Source organism: Microtus oregoni, unplaced genomic scaffold, assembly GCF_018167655.1.
Source record: "Microtus oregoni isolate MIOR12 unplaced genomic scaffold, Mior012 000017F_ref0000208, whole genome shotgun sequence".
NCBI classification, from domain to species: Eukaryota; Metazoa; Chordata; class Mammalia; order Rodentia; family Cricetidae; genus Microtus; species Microtus oregoni.
In genome coordinates, this window is record NW_024543076.1 from 33,981,434 (window position 1) to 33,994,575 (window position 13,142).

Genomic DNA, 13,142 nt, shown 5'->3' on the forward strand with positions numbered 1-13,142 from the left:
ATCCATCTTCCTTGGAATCTCTCTATGCCACTCTTGGGGATGTGCCCAAAAGTTGCTTCATCCTACCACAGGGACACTTTCTCTGCCATGTTCATTGCTACTCTATTCATGATGGCCAAAGATTACAAATGGTCCTGATGTTCCTCAACATAAGAAATGGATATAGTAAATGTGATACATTTACAAAATGGAGCATTACTCAGTCATTAAAAAATGACACTATGAAACGTGCAGGCAAATAGATGGAATTAGAGAAAACTTATCCTGAGTAAGGTAACCCAGACCCAAAGGATAAATATGGTATGTATTCACTGTTATGTGGGTACTAGCTGTTTAAGTCAACGATAACAAAAGCAACAATTTATAGAACCCCAGAATGTAGTTATAGATTAAAGGGCTAGAGGATATAGGTAGATCTTGTTAGAAAAGGGAAATAGAAAATATAATATACAATTATAATTATGGATGGTGGGGGTGGAACAGAGCAATCAAGGAGGGAGAAAATACAAGTAGGAATAACTAAAATTTAAGGGTGCTCTAGGGGTAATATGGAAAACTAATACAGTAATAACTTCCTAAAATATACATGTAAGAAGGTGATCTAAATGAAACTGACAAATATGGGGGAGATGGAATCATATCTTTTGTCATCAAATAAAGTTTCCAGTACTGGGATTGGGTTACATCTAATTGAGTTGTTGGCCAAAGGAGTACCATGGGAACTCTCAAAAGACCCAGAATGTTGCCAAGATGTTTCTTTCCACAAACTGACAGCAAGACCCCATTGCTGAAGACAATACTTGTACAACTCATTGAACATGATGTAAGGCTGGTGCCTACATGGAGCCTTTACTCCTGGTACAGGAACATACTTCCAAAAATAAAATATAAATACTAAGCCAGCCACACACCTTTTAATCTACCATGGTATCCTGTCTGCAAGATCTGCTAGTACAATGGTGACATAAAGTCTGTGGGAGTAACCAACTGATAACTGATTTGGCTCCAGGCCCACTCCATTAGCTGGAACCCATACCTGATATTTGGATGATCAAGAATCAGACTAGCCCAGGGACCTAGGGTAAATATTAATGGTCAAAAAAATAAAAAACAAACAAACAACAACAACAAAACCCTTAAGTAATACAATGACTTCTATTGATATTCTGCTACATTCACAGATCAGTTTCTTGTTCAATTGTCATCACAGATGCTTCCTCCTGCAGCATACGGGAACAAATAGAGACCCACAGCCAGACATTATGCAGAGTGAGACACTTTAGAACACACAGCTCTAAATGGGATGTCTCTATCAAATCCCTCCCCTCAGAGCTCAGAGAAGCCTGCAGAGGAGGAAGCAGAAAGAGCCTGAGGGTATGGAGGACACCAAGGAAACAAAGCCTTCTAACTCAACGTGGGCAAAACTCATAGGAACTCACAGAGCCTGAGGCAACACGCACAGGGCCTGCATGGGTCTGCACCACCTCCTGGGTACTTATATTATTGTTTCCAGTTTAGTGTTTTTATGGAATTCCTGAGTGTGCGAACAAGTAGGTGTCTAATTTTTGTGCCTTTTCTTGGGATCTTTTCCTTCAGTTGGTCTGTCCTATTCAACTTCGATGTGATAGCTTTTGTTTTATATCATCTCCTAGAAGCCTGTTCTGTTCTAATGAGAGACAGAAAGGGGGTGGATCTGGATGAGAGGGGAGAAAAGGGGAGGAGAGAGAAGGGGAGGAAATGGGGGAGTAGAGGGAAGGGAAACCATAATCGGGATATATTATGTGAGAAAAAATATATTTTCAATAAAAGGAAAAAAAGAAGAATTAAAGTGTGGAGCGGTGTGCTTGCTTACCTTCTGCCCACTGCTGGGTTGGACATTTGGGGCCCCTTCTATTGTTAATTTTTCAGCACATATATTTTGTAAATTTTCATGAGATTTCTTTATTTGGCATATGTGTGGAGATAGAGGACAACTGTCAGGAAGTCTGTTCTCTTCTTCAACCTTGTCGGCCTGGGATTGAACTCGGATCATTAGGCTTGGTAGGAAGAGCCATCACCTGCTAAGCCACCTCTCCAATTGAGGTCTCTCTTTAATACCGTCACCACTAACAATCCACATACTTTAGACAATAATTTACTCACAAATGAAAGACGCAATCAACTTTATTAATAACCAACATTTTTATTAGAGCAGTTACAGTTGTGGAAACTGTACATTATACATTTTGGTTTCAAGGATTATAAATTAAGGAACTCACCGGTAGGGAGTTCTTTTTCACAGCAAGAAACTTTAAATAAACAAAGTCATGTTTTATTAAGTACATTGGCAGACTTCATGTGCTGTCCAAAATGTAGGGTACAGTATAACAACCTATTAGAAAGATCCTTCATGGAAAATACAGCTGTGCACATTTTAGAAAAATACCCACAATTTGAGCTTTGTTTTAAAAAAGCTTATAAATCATATATATATTTATAAATGGAGCCAACATGCTCACTTATAAACATCCTTTAGTTCTCTGTTGCCCATTATTTTCAAAGCATTACACATTTAAATAAACAGTTAATAAGATTAAATATTCTATTTTCTTAAAAAAAAAACCAGCCTTCCCAGCATAAAGAGCTACAGGGGTAAGGAAGGAGCAGGGGGAGTGTGGAAACCCACACAGGGACTTAGTTTGTTCTTGAGTAAAAACGGACTTTCTAAATTTAAAAGTCAAAGCAAAATGTAAAAAATAAATATACAAGTTGTAATATCATTTTCATTTGCTCTCTTTCTGCCTTATTTAATCCATATTGGTCACACCCAGGAGTCTTAATATATTGCACTTCTGCAGACAAAGAAAACCACCGCTGAGTTACTGCTCTGTAGGTGACGAAGCATGCAGCCCACACCTGTGCTGACACGGGGTCTCACCGTCTCTTCTGCAATGAGAAGGCAGCTAAGGGGGAGACTCGGCTGACACCATGACATCATGGCTAACATCTAGGAAGAGTCGCCCCTCATGTAACACCTTCAAGACACTCAGGCACCCCCTTCCTCCCCTGATTTCTTTTTAAATAATTATTTTTTATAAAGATCACATGATTTCTCTAGGTAAGCATGCTTTTGATTAAATTATATAATAGAAAAAAAATCAACATCAGAACAAAACAGGACAGCAAGAGAGAAATATTTAAAACAAAACCGTCTACATCTTTAATATCTAAAATAAAACTATAAAACAGGTTTGAAAAGTATTGAAGGCAGAAAATCGAGGAGCAGCGACTTAACAGAACTTCACCATCTACCTGAACGCATTCACCCAAAATTTGAGGCGGGGAGGGTGGAGAAAGAGAAGAGGAGCTATTAATAGCATCTTGCTTAACTTTCATGGGAATCAACATAGCCACTGACAAGATTTTATTTGGTTGTAACATACGTCAGCAATGAAACCGAACCCTCAACCGCTGATTACTGCAATCCATGCAACTACACTTCTTAGTATGCTGCTGTCTTTCAGCTTTTAAAATGAAGCCCCTCCTGAGGGTGTCAACCATTCACCTCAGCAATGCTGAAAATACTTAAAATAAATTATTTCTTTGGAAGATACAATACCTTCAGACCACTACATTTTAAAGATAAAGAGCCTTGTACTGGTTTAGAAAGAATAAACAACATGAAAATGATGTATTGCTATTAAAATAAACACTATTTTTTTTCTCTTTCTTTAACTAGTCTTTCGTTGTTGCTTTTCCTTGAGATGCAACCTGTGTGTTTTTGTCCAGCCAGGTCTGCGGATGGAAGATGACTATACAACATATTTAAAAAAAATACAGCAAAAAATGAGCAGAGTCGTGCACAAGCAAATGAAACGTTCCCTCCCAGGACATTCCAGGCGATACTCAAGCAGCAGGTCACTGCAGAAGACTGCCAGGTGATGGGTGAGGCTGCTACCTACTTCTTATGAGATAGGAGTGAACGTTGGAACCACGCCCACCGCAACACAATCCTCAGACCGCATTCCTTGGGCCGTCTTCTCTCCCCAGCTCCCTACTAAAAACGTCAGATGGTAAAATAGTAAGGCAGCTGTTGACTTCCATCAAAAAAAAATTGCAGGTCCATACATTTCCAGTTTAGTCACACTCTGCTAGGACAGATGGAGTAGCCGATGCCAAGGACTCCGCCGGATGGGACTGCTTCAGCAGATTTTAAAAAAGAATCGGTATCAAGCTTTGCTCTCCAACACGGCTGCGTGCTTCAGCTCTCAGAGGACCCCCAAAGACACAAAGCATTCCCGGGGGAACTGAACAGGTCCTCTGGCTGAATTTTCCAAGTGTCATCTCTCTGGTGAGCCCATCCCAAGCCTCCTTGCCTGAGTGTGACTGGGGTGTGCCGTTTAAAGGGCTGAGGACACCATGGCAGAACTGTGGGCTAACTCCACTAGTTGTCATGACTTCACTGAAGGGTCAAAACAGTTACAGCATTAAATAACCACAGAGTCACATTCAGGCACAGTAACATTAACGTGAAAGACAACTGCTAAAAATTGTAAATCGGAATCGGAGAAAACAACGCTACTGTAATTTTGTATAGAAATTAAGGCTCGTGCTTACCTCTCCTAATTCCAATCAAGTCAGAAAGTGAACGAAAAGAATGGCCAGCCCGATATTCAACAGCATAACCAGGACAATCATGATGGAATTAGGGCCCTGAAAAAGAAAACAGAACAAGACAAGCCCAGTGTTTCCACGTCAGTATGGCTGTTTTTCCCAAACCCATTACTAGAACCAAGTACCAGAAATATAAGCATATGAGCATGGATGAAGAAACTAAGGCATGAAAGACAATCTGCCCTTCAAAAAGGTGTGAGCTAAAAGCAGTAATGCTACACTTAGGTGGCCTCACTGTACAGCTTCCCCTTAAAATTAATCTAGAGTTGAACTAGGTTAAAAAAGTGTTTTCAAGCTGGGTGTGGTAGCGCACACCTTTAATCTTAGCACTGGGGGCAGAGGCAGGGAGAGGTCTGTGATTCGAAGTCAGTCTAGTCTACAGAGTGAGCGCTAGAATACACAAAGAGACCTCATCTCAAATTTTCTTTTTCTGCAGTAACTCACTCTACTTATCTCCCACGATTGTGGCCTCATTGGGAAAGGCCGCTGGAGAGCTGGGAGCTCGTGGGACACAGATGCACAGCTGTCCTGTGGGTATGGCAGATTCAGAAGAGAAGGGCAGTCCCTTATCAAGGCAGTTAGAAAATAATAAAACCGGAAGAATTTATTCCTCCAAGGAAAAATTCAGGACAACACTCAAGAGAGGTGTATTTGTTTTTTAGCGGACCTGTGTATCCTAGCCTGGCCTTGAACTCATGATGTAGCTGAAGATGACGTGATGATCCTCCTGTCTATACATCCCGCTGCGCTGGGATCAGGTGTGTATCACCATGCCTGGTTTATGTGGTGCTGGGGACTGAACCCAGAACTTTGCCATGCTAGGAAAATTAAATAACTAAAGGAGTTACAGGCTCAGCCCTCAGTGAAGTTTTCTCAGCTCTTGATTTTTTTTTCCAGAATGTCCTCCGGGTCCTACTCCCTCCTTTAAAACCACAAATGAGAACTTGAACACTTCAACCTTCAGAAGCTATTCTTCGACGTCTAACTCTTTGTTTCTTGACCCATAACCAAATCACTGTAGAACTGAGTATACTTAACCCAACAGTAGAGTCCTATCTCGATAAATATTACTAGAATCAGTACCAATCTGGTTCCACAGGATTCAGCAGCCGGTGGTAGTTCAAACATTGAGAGTCTGACCTTGAGTAGTTTATTTTAGGAATATTTAAGAACAGTACAATTTGGAAAAGAGTTTCCTGATGATAATGAACTCAATCTTGTATGCACAACAAAGCTTAAGACTTAACCACATTGAAAAACTCTTTCTGCAACCATAAATGATGGTTTCAGTAGATGAACTGAGAAGAAAGGCTTAGGGTAAGTGTCTGGGGGGAGGATCCAGTGTGGCTGCAGCCACTCAAGATAGTGCAAATGGTACCAGTCATATCCATTCTCAGCCCCCGGGCAGAAAACCGTGTATACACCTCTCCACTAAAGAGACAACCCTGTGTGTTTCACACTCCTGAGTTCCCAAGGACCTCTGTGCCACCTCCTCTGCCCATGTGTGTGCTCAGCCTGTAGATACCATAAGGGGGCATTGGATCTACTGGTGTTATAAGTGGTTATGTGCTGCCGTGTGGGTGCTAGTAACTGAACCCCTGTCTTCTGCAAGAACTGCTGAGCCATCTCTCTAAGTCAAAATGAATGGTTCTAATTAAGTTTACACAAAAGGAAGCAGTTACACTTTGTGCAACAAATCCGTTTCTATTGAGACAAGGTTACAGGGGCGTCAAATGTGCCTTCTCTGATGACAGGATTGAACAGTTAGTTAGGAAGTCTGGGCAAATGTTCATCTTCCAGGCCAGAGCTTAGCTTAGGTCACCCATCACTGACTGAAGGACATCCCTACCCTGTGCTCATGGCCACGGCTCTCTGGGGGAGGTCAGGGTGCCCGGTGTCACATTCTGCTGCCATCTGTTGTGGCACTGTTACCGTCCCACCTAGACTCAACACCACAGTATCAAGGGCTTTGACTTGGTCCTCACTGTGTTCTAGTGCCTGGCTCTTGGGGTGTCCTCTTCACCCGCACAGCCAGTGCTTAAGGAGAACCCACAATCTCCCTGTACCTCTCTAGGTGCTGGTGGTCTGGATGTGGAACAAAATAGGTGACCTCCCTGCATTAAAAAACAAATGAGTTGCTAGTAAAGTATGTGGGGACTGAAAATAGGGCCTTGTGAGGGAGGGACTGCGAGGAAGAAGTCATTCCCCCTTCTTAAGACCCAAGTAGATGGAAGAAAAACAGAGTTAAATGCCAAGCAGTAGACTAAGCATCTCTAAGTAGATTATCACTTAGTTTTTATTTATTCTTCACATGAGATTATTAGTTCCATTCTAGAGGGCTTCAGGAGGATAAGTGTATTAGAATATTTACAGACTATTATGAACCAAGAATTCTTTAGAGCCAGAAGTAAATGTCAGGGTGTTCACTTGGGTAATTTAGGCTGTTTTTCTCTAACCCTGCTAAAGCTCAGGCCTTAGTTTAAAAAACAACTTCTAATGACGTTCTTCTGTGCAACATTTCCCTCTATACCCCACAGCTCTCAGAGGAAGAAAATCTTCCTAACTTCCAGCTACTCAATCAACAGGTGAGCCAGGCATGATGGTTTGTGCTTGAAATCTTAGCACTTGGAAGGCTGACACAGGAGAAACGCATCAGCTCAATGCTAGGCTGGGCTACGGAGTGAGGCTGGCTGCAATAAAACAGTTCTATTCTATGCAACTTCTCAAGCAGGACAAGCTTAAGAGATAGACACTCTTCAGAGCTCAAAATACTGGAGGCAATCTTCCAGTATCCCATTTGAGCACAAACAATACAGAAATGTTATGGCTACTATATGCTTTGATTAGACTGTGTTCTTAAGTGTACAGACAACTTGGGATTGCTTCAATTTTGGGCGAGTACATTTAATTCCTCTCACAGATAGTGGGTGCATGAAGGATGGAGAAAAATCTATTAGTATGGAGTTCAGGATCTAAAGAGGACCCAGTACAAACAGAATCAGAGTGCCTTTGAAACCAGCATCAAAAGCTGAAGACAGGGCTGGGTGTGTAATGCAGGGCAGAATTCCTACCTAGCCTGTATGTCCAAGGAAGGCCTTGGGCTTGATGCTTAGTCCCAGTAATTGGAAAAACAAAACAAACTGAAGCTGTGCACGCATCTTTAACTCCCAGTTCACAAATCCTGGTAAGGGGCTGTGAGTTTCCATGAACTCTTCTGAATTGATTAGTATTCGGCATTTGTAGACAGACTGTCTTTGGTGGAATTTAGCAACTTATTTACTATTTTTCTTCAAAGTTTGGCTCATATCGCATTGTACTTGTAATTTGGCATCAGAGAATAAGAATGAATGCTTTATCTAGAATGAAAAATACATTTGTATTTCCTACTGAACACACACATATTTTTTCCTGTGTATGCACTAATACTCAGGCATAGTTAGGCCACCAATAGAGCTCCACTTAGGAAGCAATTTTAAAAGCTGACTCAGCGAAGATGAGCGTAGACCAGCAATGGAGACTCTAGCAGCAGCAGCCGGGTGAAAACGAAAACCTAGTATGCTGTGTTTAAGTAGCAGCTACCAAGTTGCGACCTTGGTTTTCTCCAGACACCTTAGGCAGGACACTGGGTGAAAAGCTTTACAGTGAAGTCCCATCAATACGGCTGTGGTGGCCAGTGGTGGCTTAAAATAGCAGAATGAAGAGAAGCTCAGTCCTGTTTGCCCAGACTGAATGCGACAGGTGCAGCATAGATCAGACGAAACCTTCAGGCAGTTAGGAAAATAAAACAGAGGATGTAAAATATGAGACGATACCCGGCTCAATGCAGGGCCACAAGTTTCTCCCGGAGGGCTGCAACGCCTGCAGGAGACTACCTCCTACTTTCTATGTTTGTTAAGTCATTAATTCCTTCTAAGCGTTAGTCTATGTTCCAGAAGATTTTCTACATTTTCTAGATCCACATCCAGGGTGAACATGGAGAAATGGAATGTACTGAACCATTTATTAACTATTTTATTTCAGCCAGTATGTTGTTGATAATGATAATAATAATGGCCCTTGAACATTCACTCTGCCCAATACTGCATTAAGAACATAGCAATTTCCCCAGCTGCTCACCAAGAGTACTGGCTGCTTTAATATGGGCGTGCTCTGCATGCCTGCTTTTGTGTGGGCATTTCTGTGAATTTGAAACTGCTCAGTATAAACTTTGAACTTGTACAGTTCTCTTGGTTGCTCAGAAGAGTAGGCAGCACTCCATTGGTTCAATGGTCATTCACTGACGACTCTAATAGTGATGCATCACTTCCTAACTCCAGGGACGAGGGCTGGCACTAGAGATGAAGGACAGCTTCCGGATGCTATTCGGAAGGCAGCATTTTCACACCAAGGGCCAAGTCCATCCTGCCTTCCAGATCTGATGGTTATTCACAGGGCAGCCTACAGTTTAAGGGAGACGCAGGGCTGCTAAGGCCATATCATATGTATGTAGCTTGGGTTTTGATCACTGAGCCTGAGTTGGATGTTGCATGGCTTATTTCATGAACCAGTAGATTCAACACATTAGTAAAACCTATGCTCTTTCTAAATACAGTGGGAGTGCATTTACAAACACACAGCACTGCTATAGAGAAAGGTTTATAGGTAGTAGCAATATTTTTTCCCCATCACAGATTGATGAGGGGGATGTTGGGCACATGCTTCCGCTGTGGCATTTGAGAAATTAAATGCCCTACTGGACAGGCAAAGATGTAACGTTAATGAAATGACACTGTTTCGATTTGCCCCTTGCTAATCAGGCAAATGGTATATCTATCCAGGAAGCCTAATTCATTAATATTCATGTTGCATGTAGAGAAGTCATTGTTTCATGCAATGAATCAGCAGTGGTAGAATTATACAATCAGATAATGAGGTGTATTACTGTTCGAACATTTTTAAAAAACAAATGCTTGCTAAATACTCAAATGTCTTACATTGGTCTGTTTTAAAAGCCATTTATTTCCACAGACCTTGACTCTTAGGAAGTTATTAGTCTAGCTCGATCTGATTATATTTAACTAATGAAAAAGTGAAGATTGAAAAAAAATCAATATTATATATATATTAGCACAAATTAACATAAGTTAATTTGAAAGGTGAATTTTAATTTTTTAACCCTATGAACAAATGGAACACAACTGAGAAACTGATGGCTAGTCTATAATCTATCTACTTGAGAAACTGAGAAACTGATGGCTAGTCTATAATCTATCTACTTGAGAAACTGATAGCTAGTCTATAATCTATATACTTGAGGAACTGATAGCTAGTCTATAATCTATCTACTTGAGGAACTGATGGCTAGTCTATAATCTATCTACTTGAGGAACTGATGGCTAGTCTATAATCTATCTACTTGAGAAACTGAGAAACTGATGGCTAGTCTATAATCTATCTACTTGAGAAACTGATAGCTAGTCTATAATCTATATACTTGAGGAACTGATAGCTAGTCTATAATCTATCTACTTGAGGAACTGATGGCTAGTCTATAATCTATCTACTTGAGGAACTGATGGCTAGTCTATAATCTATCTATTGAGGAACTGATGGCTAGTCTATAATCTATCTATTGAGGAACTGATGGCTAGTCTATAATCTATCTATTGAGGAACTGATGGCTAGTCTATAATCTATCATCTACTTGGCCAGGATTCTAGCTCAAACTGTTGTATACATGTTTTTGAAACTGCTAGTACCCATCAAGAGGCCGTGTCTTACTTCTTGTGTATTTCACAGTGAAACTGACCACCCAGAGGCATATAAGAATAAGCTAATACATCAATTTATTTAAATCAGTCACTTTAAAAAGGATTCTAAAATAATTCAGATCCCATAAATTCTACAGAACGTGATAAAAATCTCAGCTCCATATAGTTCTCACCAAATCAAAAACATGTAGTAGTCATTTATCAATAATACAAATCTTACTGGTCAAAAATAAAAAAAAAAGAATCTTACCTGGCCAAGACACATCAACAAAGACTAGTATCTATCAGATAGCTGAGTCTGGGAATACTACACCCGGAGATAAGTTATAAAGTAATTACGCTGTTATAAAAAAATTCTTATTTGGGAAGAAAAGTGTTCTTATTGCAGCGCCAGGCTAATTAAGCAAAATACAGGCTGCACATTTATAAGAATTTCCAATGGTTGCGAGTGATGCTCCTGTGTAAGGGGCCAAAGGAAGACTCAGAGCTTCTAGCTGCTACGCAGAGAGGCACTGGCTGTGGGCAGTGGCCATGTTTCTCTTCTAGGGGCCACTGAGTAGGTGATTATGAACTTTGCCAAGACACGCTCATAAATGCTTGCTAACCCTGAGACCATCCTGGGCCGGCCCAATCTGAATTCTCTACAGTGGGTGGCTGAGTAGGCTCAGGATTCCTGCCCAGAGAACACTGCTATCATGAGCTATAAACATCTTCTGCTCTGCTCTAACAATCCAGTGGACCTTTGTCACCTCTGCTGTTGTTAAGATGTAAAACCACCCACCCCACACTGCTCCCTCAACCACCCGAGGGAAGGGCTCTGGCGAGACTTACTGAATTGACTTCTTTTTCTGAAGAAGGGCAGGAATCACTGCTTGCTGGGTTCTTTGGTATAGCAAGTTCAGACTTCTTGGCTTTTGGCTCAGCTTTGCTTTCTTTGGCAACTGATTTTGTCACAGATTTAGGGGGACTCCACTTGTTAGCCGACGGCCTGTGTGCCAATGCTGAGGAAGACTGGCTGGCTCCACCGTCATTTTCCCCATCTTCTGGAGGATGCTGAGGTGTGTTCAGTTTCACATAGTAGCCGTGATACTGAGAGTGCAGCTCCCCATTGCTGGGGTTGGGGACATGATGGCGGCCAGAGGACTTGGTTGCTCCGAGTTCCTTTGAAGGAGCCTTTGACGTCAAGGGCTTATTGACAATGGCTGTCACCTGCTCCTCAGTCATGCTCCTTTTCTCTTGACTGAGTCTTGCCCCTGAGCTGGGGTTTTGTTTCTTCATGGGTTTTGGGGAGGAAGGCTGGGGGGAGTGGCTCTGTTTGGGACTTGCTTCAGGGGACCTGGGGGGTGTGGTGCCCTTGCGATAAAAATGCGGGGATTCCTTTGGGGATGGCGGCTTTTCTGGTACCTTTTCTTCTGGATTTTCTTTAACATCTACCCCCTCCTGAAATCTTTGTTTGATATAATCAGGGCCTGGAAATGAGAAGAGAAAGGAAAGGAAGGCGATAAAAAAAGTAAGTTGTAAAGGTCTACAATCTGGATGGTTATTGTTTTGCTAATGGAGATCAAGGCCCTCCTTTTAAGGGTATTTAGAAGGTGTGAGCACTTTTCAGTGTCTAAGGAAAAGATTATTGCTGAAAAGCACTTTCAAGATAAAACTTGTCACTATTTTAGAGTTTACTGACATCCATAAGAGGTAAAACATCTTAAACTTTTCTAACACTGCTATCATTTCTTACTGGAAGAGCATGGGTGCTTGGTGTCAAGCAGAACTCAGGTTGGTAGGACTTCTAACCAACAAAGTTTCTTTATCCCAGTTAGGTGGTATAATGAAAATACAGATAGCATGAACTCGAATAAAGAAATAAGCTTCCTTTCGTGTGATCGGAACTCTAAAGGGATCTGCACTGTGCTGGGAGAGCCTGCTGAGAGGATTTTTTTAACCATGACTGCAACCTTCTGGTCAAGAACAAGCTCAGCCTTTATTCTTTAGAATAACTTCCGTGTAGTCCATTCACAGCAGGGACATGTTACCAGCAGTGTCCATGACAAGATGGTCATCTCTGGCTCTACAGGTTCAGGTTTTGTGTAGAATTTTGTAAAATATACTTCAGGAACATTTATAATACTTTTTTTAAAAAAAAATCAATTCAAAATTATTTATTTTTGGAAGTACAGACTAGAGAAATGCCTCAACAGATAAAGTGTTTGCTACAAAAACATGAAGACCTAGGTTCAGCCATCAGAACTAACGTCACAAAAGCTGGGTGTGGTTGTGTGAACCTATAGTCCCAGCACCAGAGAGTTATGATAGACAGACTGGCTCCTGAGGCTTGGCTTTGCCTAACTGGTGAGCCCCAGGTACTAGGAAGACCTTGTCCCAAAAGGAGGTGCATGGTACCTGAGGGATGACATGATACTGGTCTACACACACACACACACACACACACACACACACACACACACACGCACACATACACACACATAACACACACACAAACTTTATAAAAACCAAGCCCCCACTATTGCTTCCTTTCTTCCTTTCTTTCCTCTCTCTCTTTCTCTTTCTCTCTCTCCTCTCTCTCCTTTCTTTTCTTTCTTTTGGTATTTGAGACAGGGTTTCTCTGTGTAGCCTTGGCTACCCTCCCTCTGTAGACCAGGCTGGCCTCTAACTCAGAGTGCTGCCTGCCTCTCCCTCCTGAGTGCTGGGATTAAAGGTCTGCACCACCACTGCCCGGCTCCA

At 41.6% G+C, this 13,142-nt stretch overlaps 1 protein-coding gene across 4 annotated transcripts in view; it reads right to left on the minus strand.

The window, feature by feature from the left end:
- Positions 1-2,172: 2,172 nt before the first annotated feature.
- Jph1 (junctophilin 1) overlaps positions 2,173-13,142 on the minus strand; it is an 83,734-nt gene continuing 72,764 nt past the window's right edge. Inside the window, exons 4-6 of one of the 4 annotated variants that reach the window (XM_041667385.1) lie at positions 11,235-11,872; positions 4,597-4,692; positions 2,173-4,036 (exon numbers count right to left, since the gene is read on the minus strand). In XM_041667385.1, the coding sequence (XP_041523319.1) occupies positions 4,612-4,692; positions 11,235-11,872 (719 nt within the window). In that variant the 3' untranslated portion in view covers positions 2,173-4,036; positions 4,597-4,611. Of the gene's footprint in view, positions 4,693-11,234; positions 11,873-13,142 lie in introns of all 4 variants that reach the window. The other 3 variants (XM_041667384.1, XM_041667383.1, XM_041667382.1) reach the window with 3 other exon arrangements.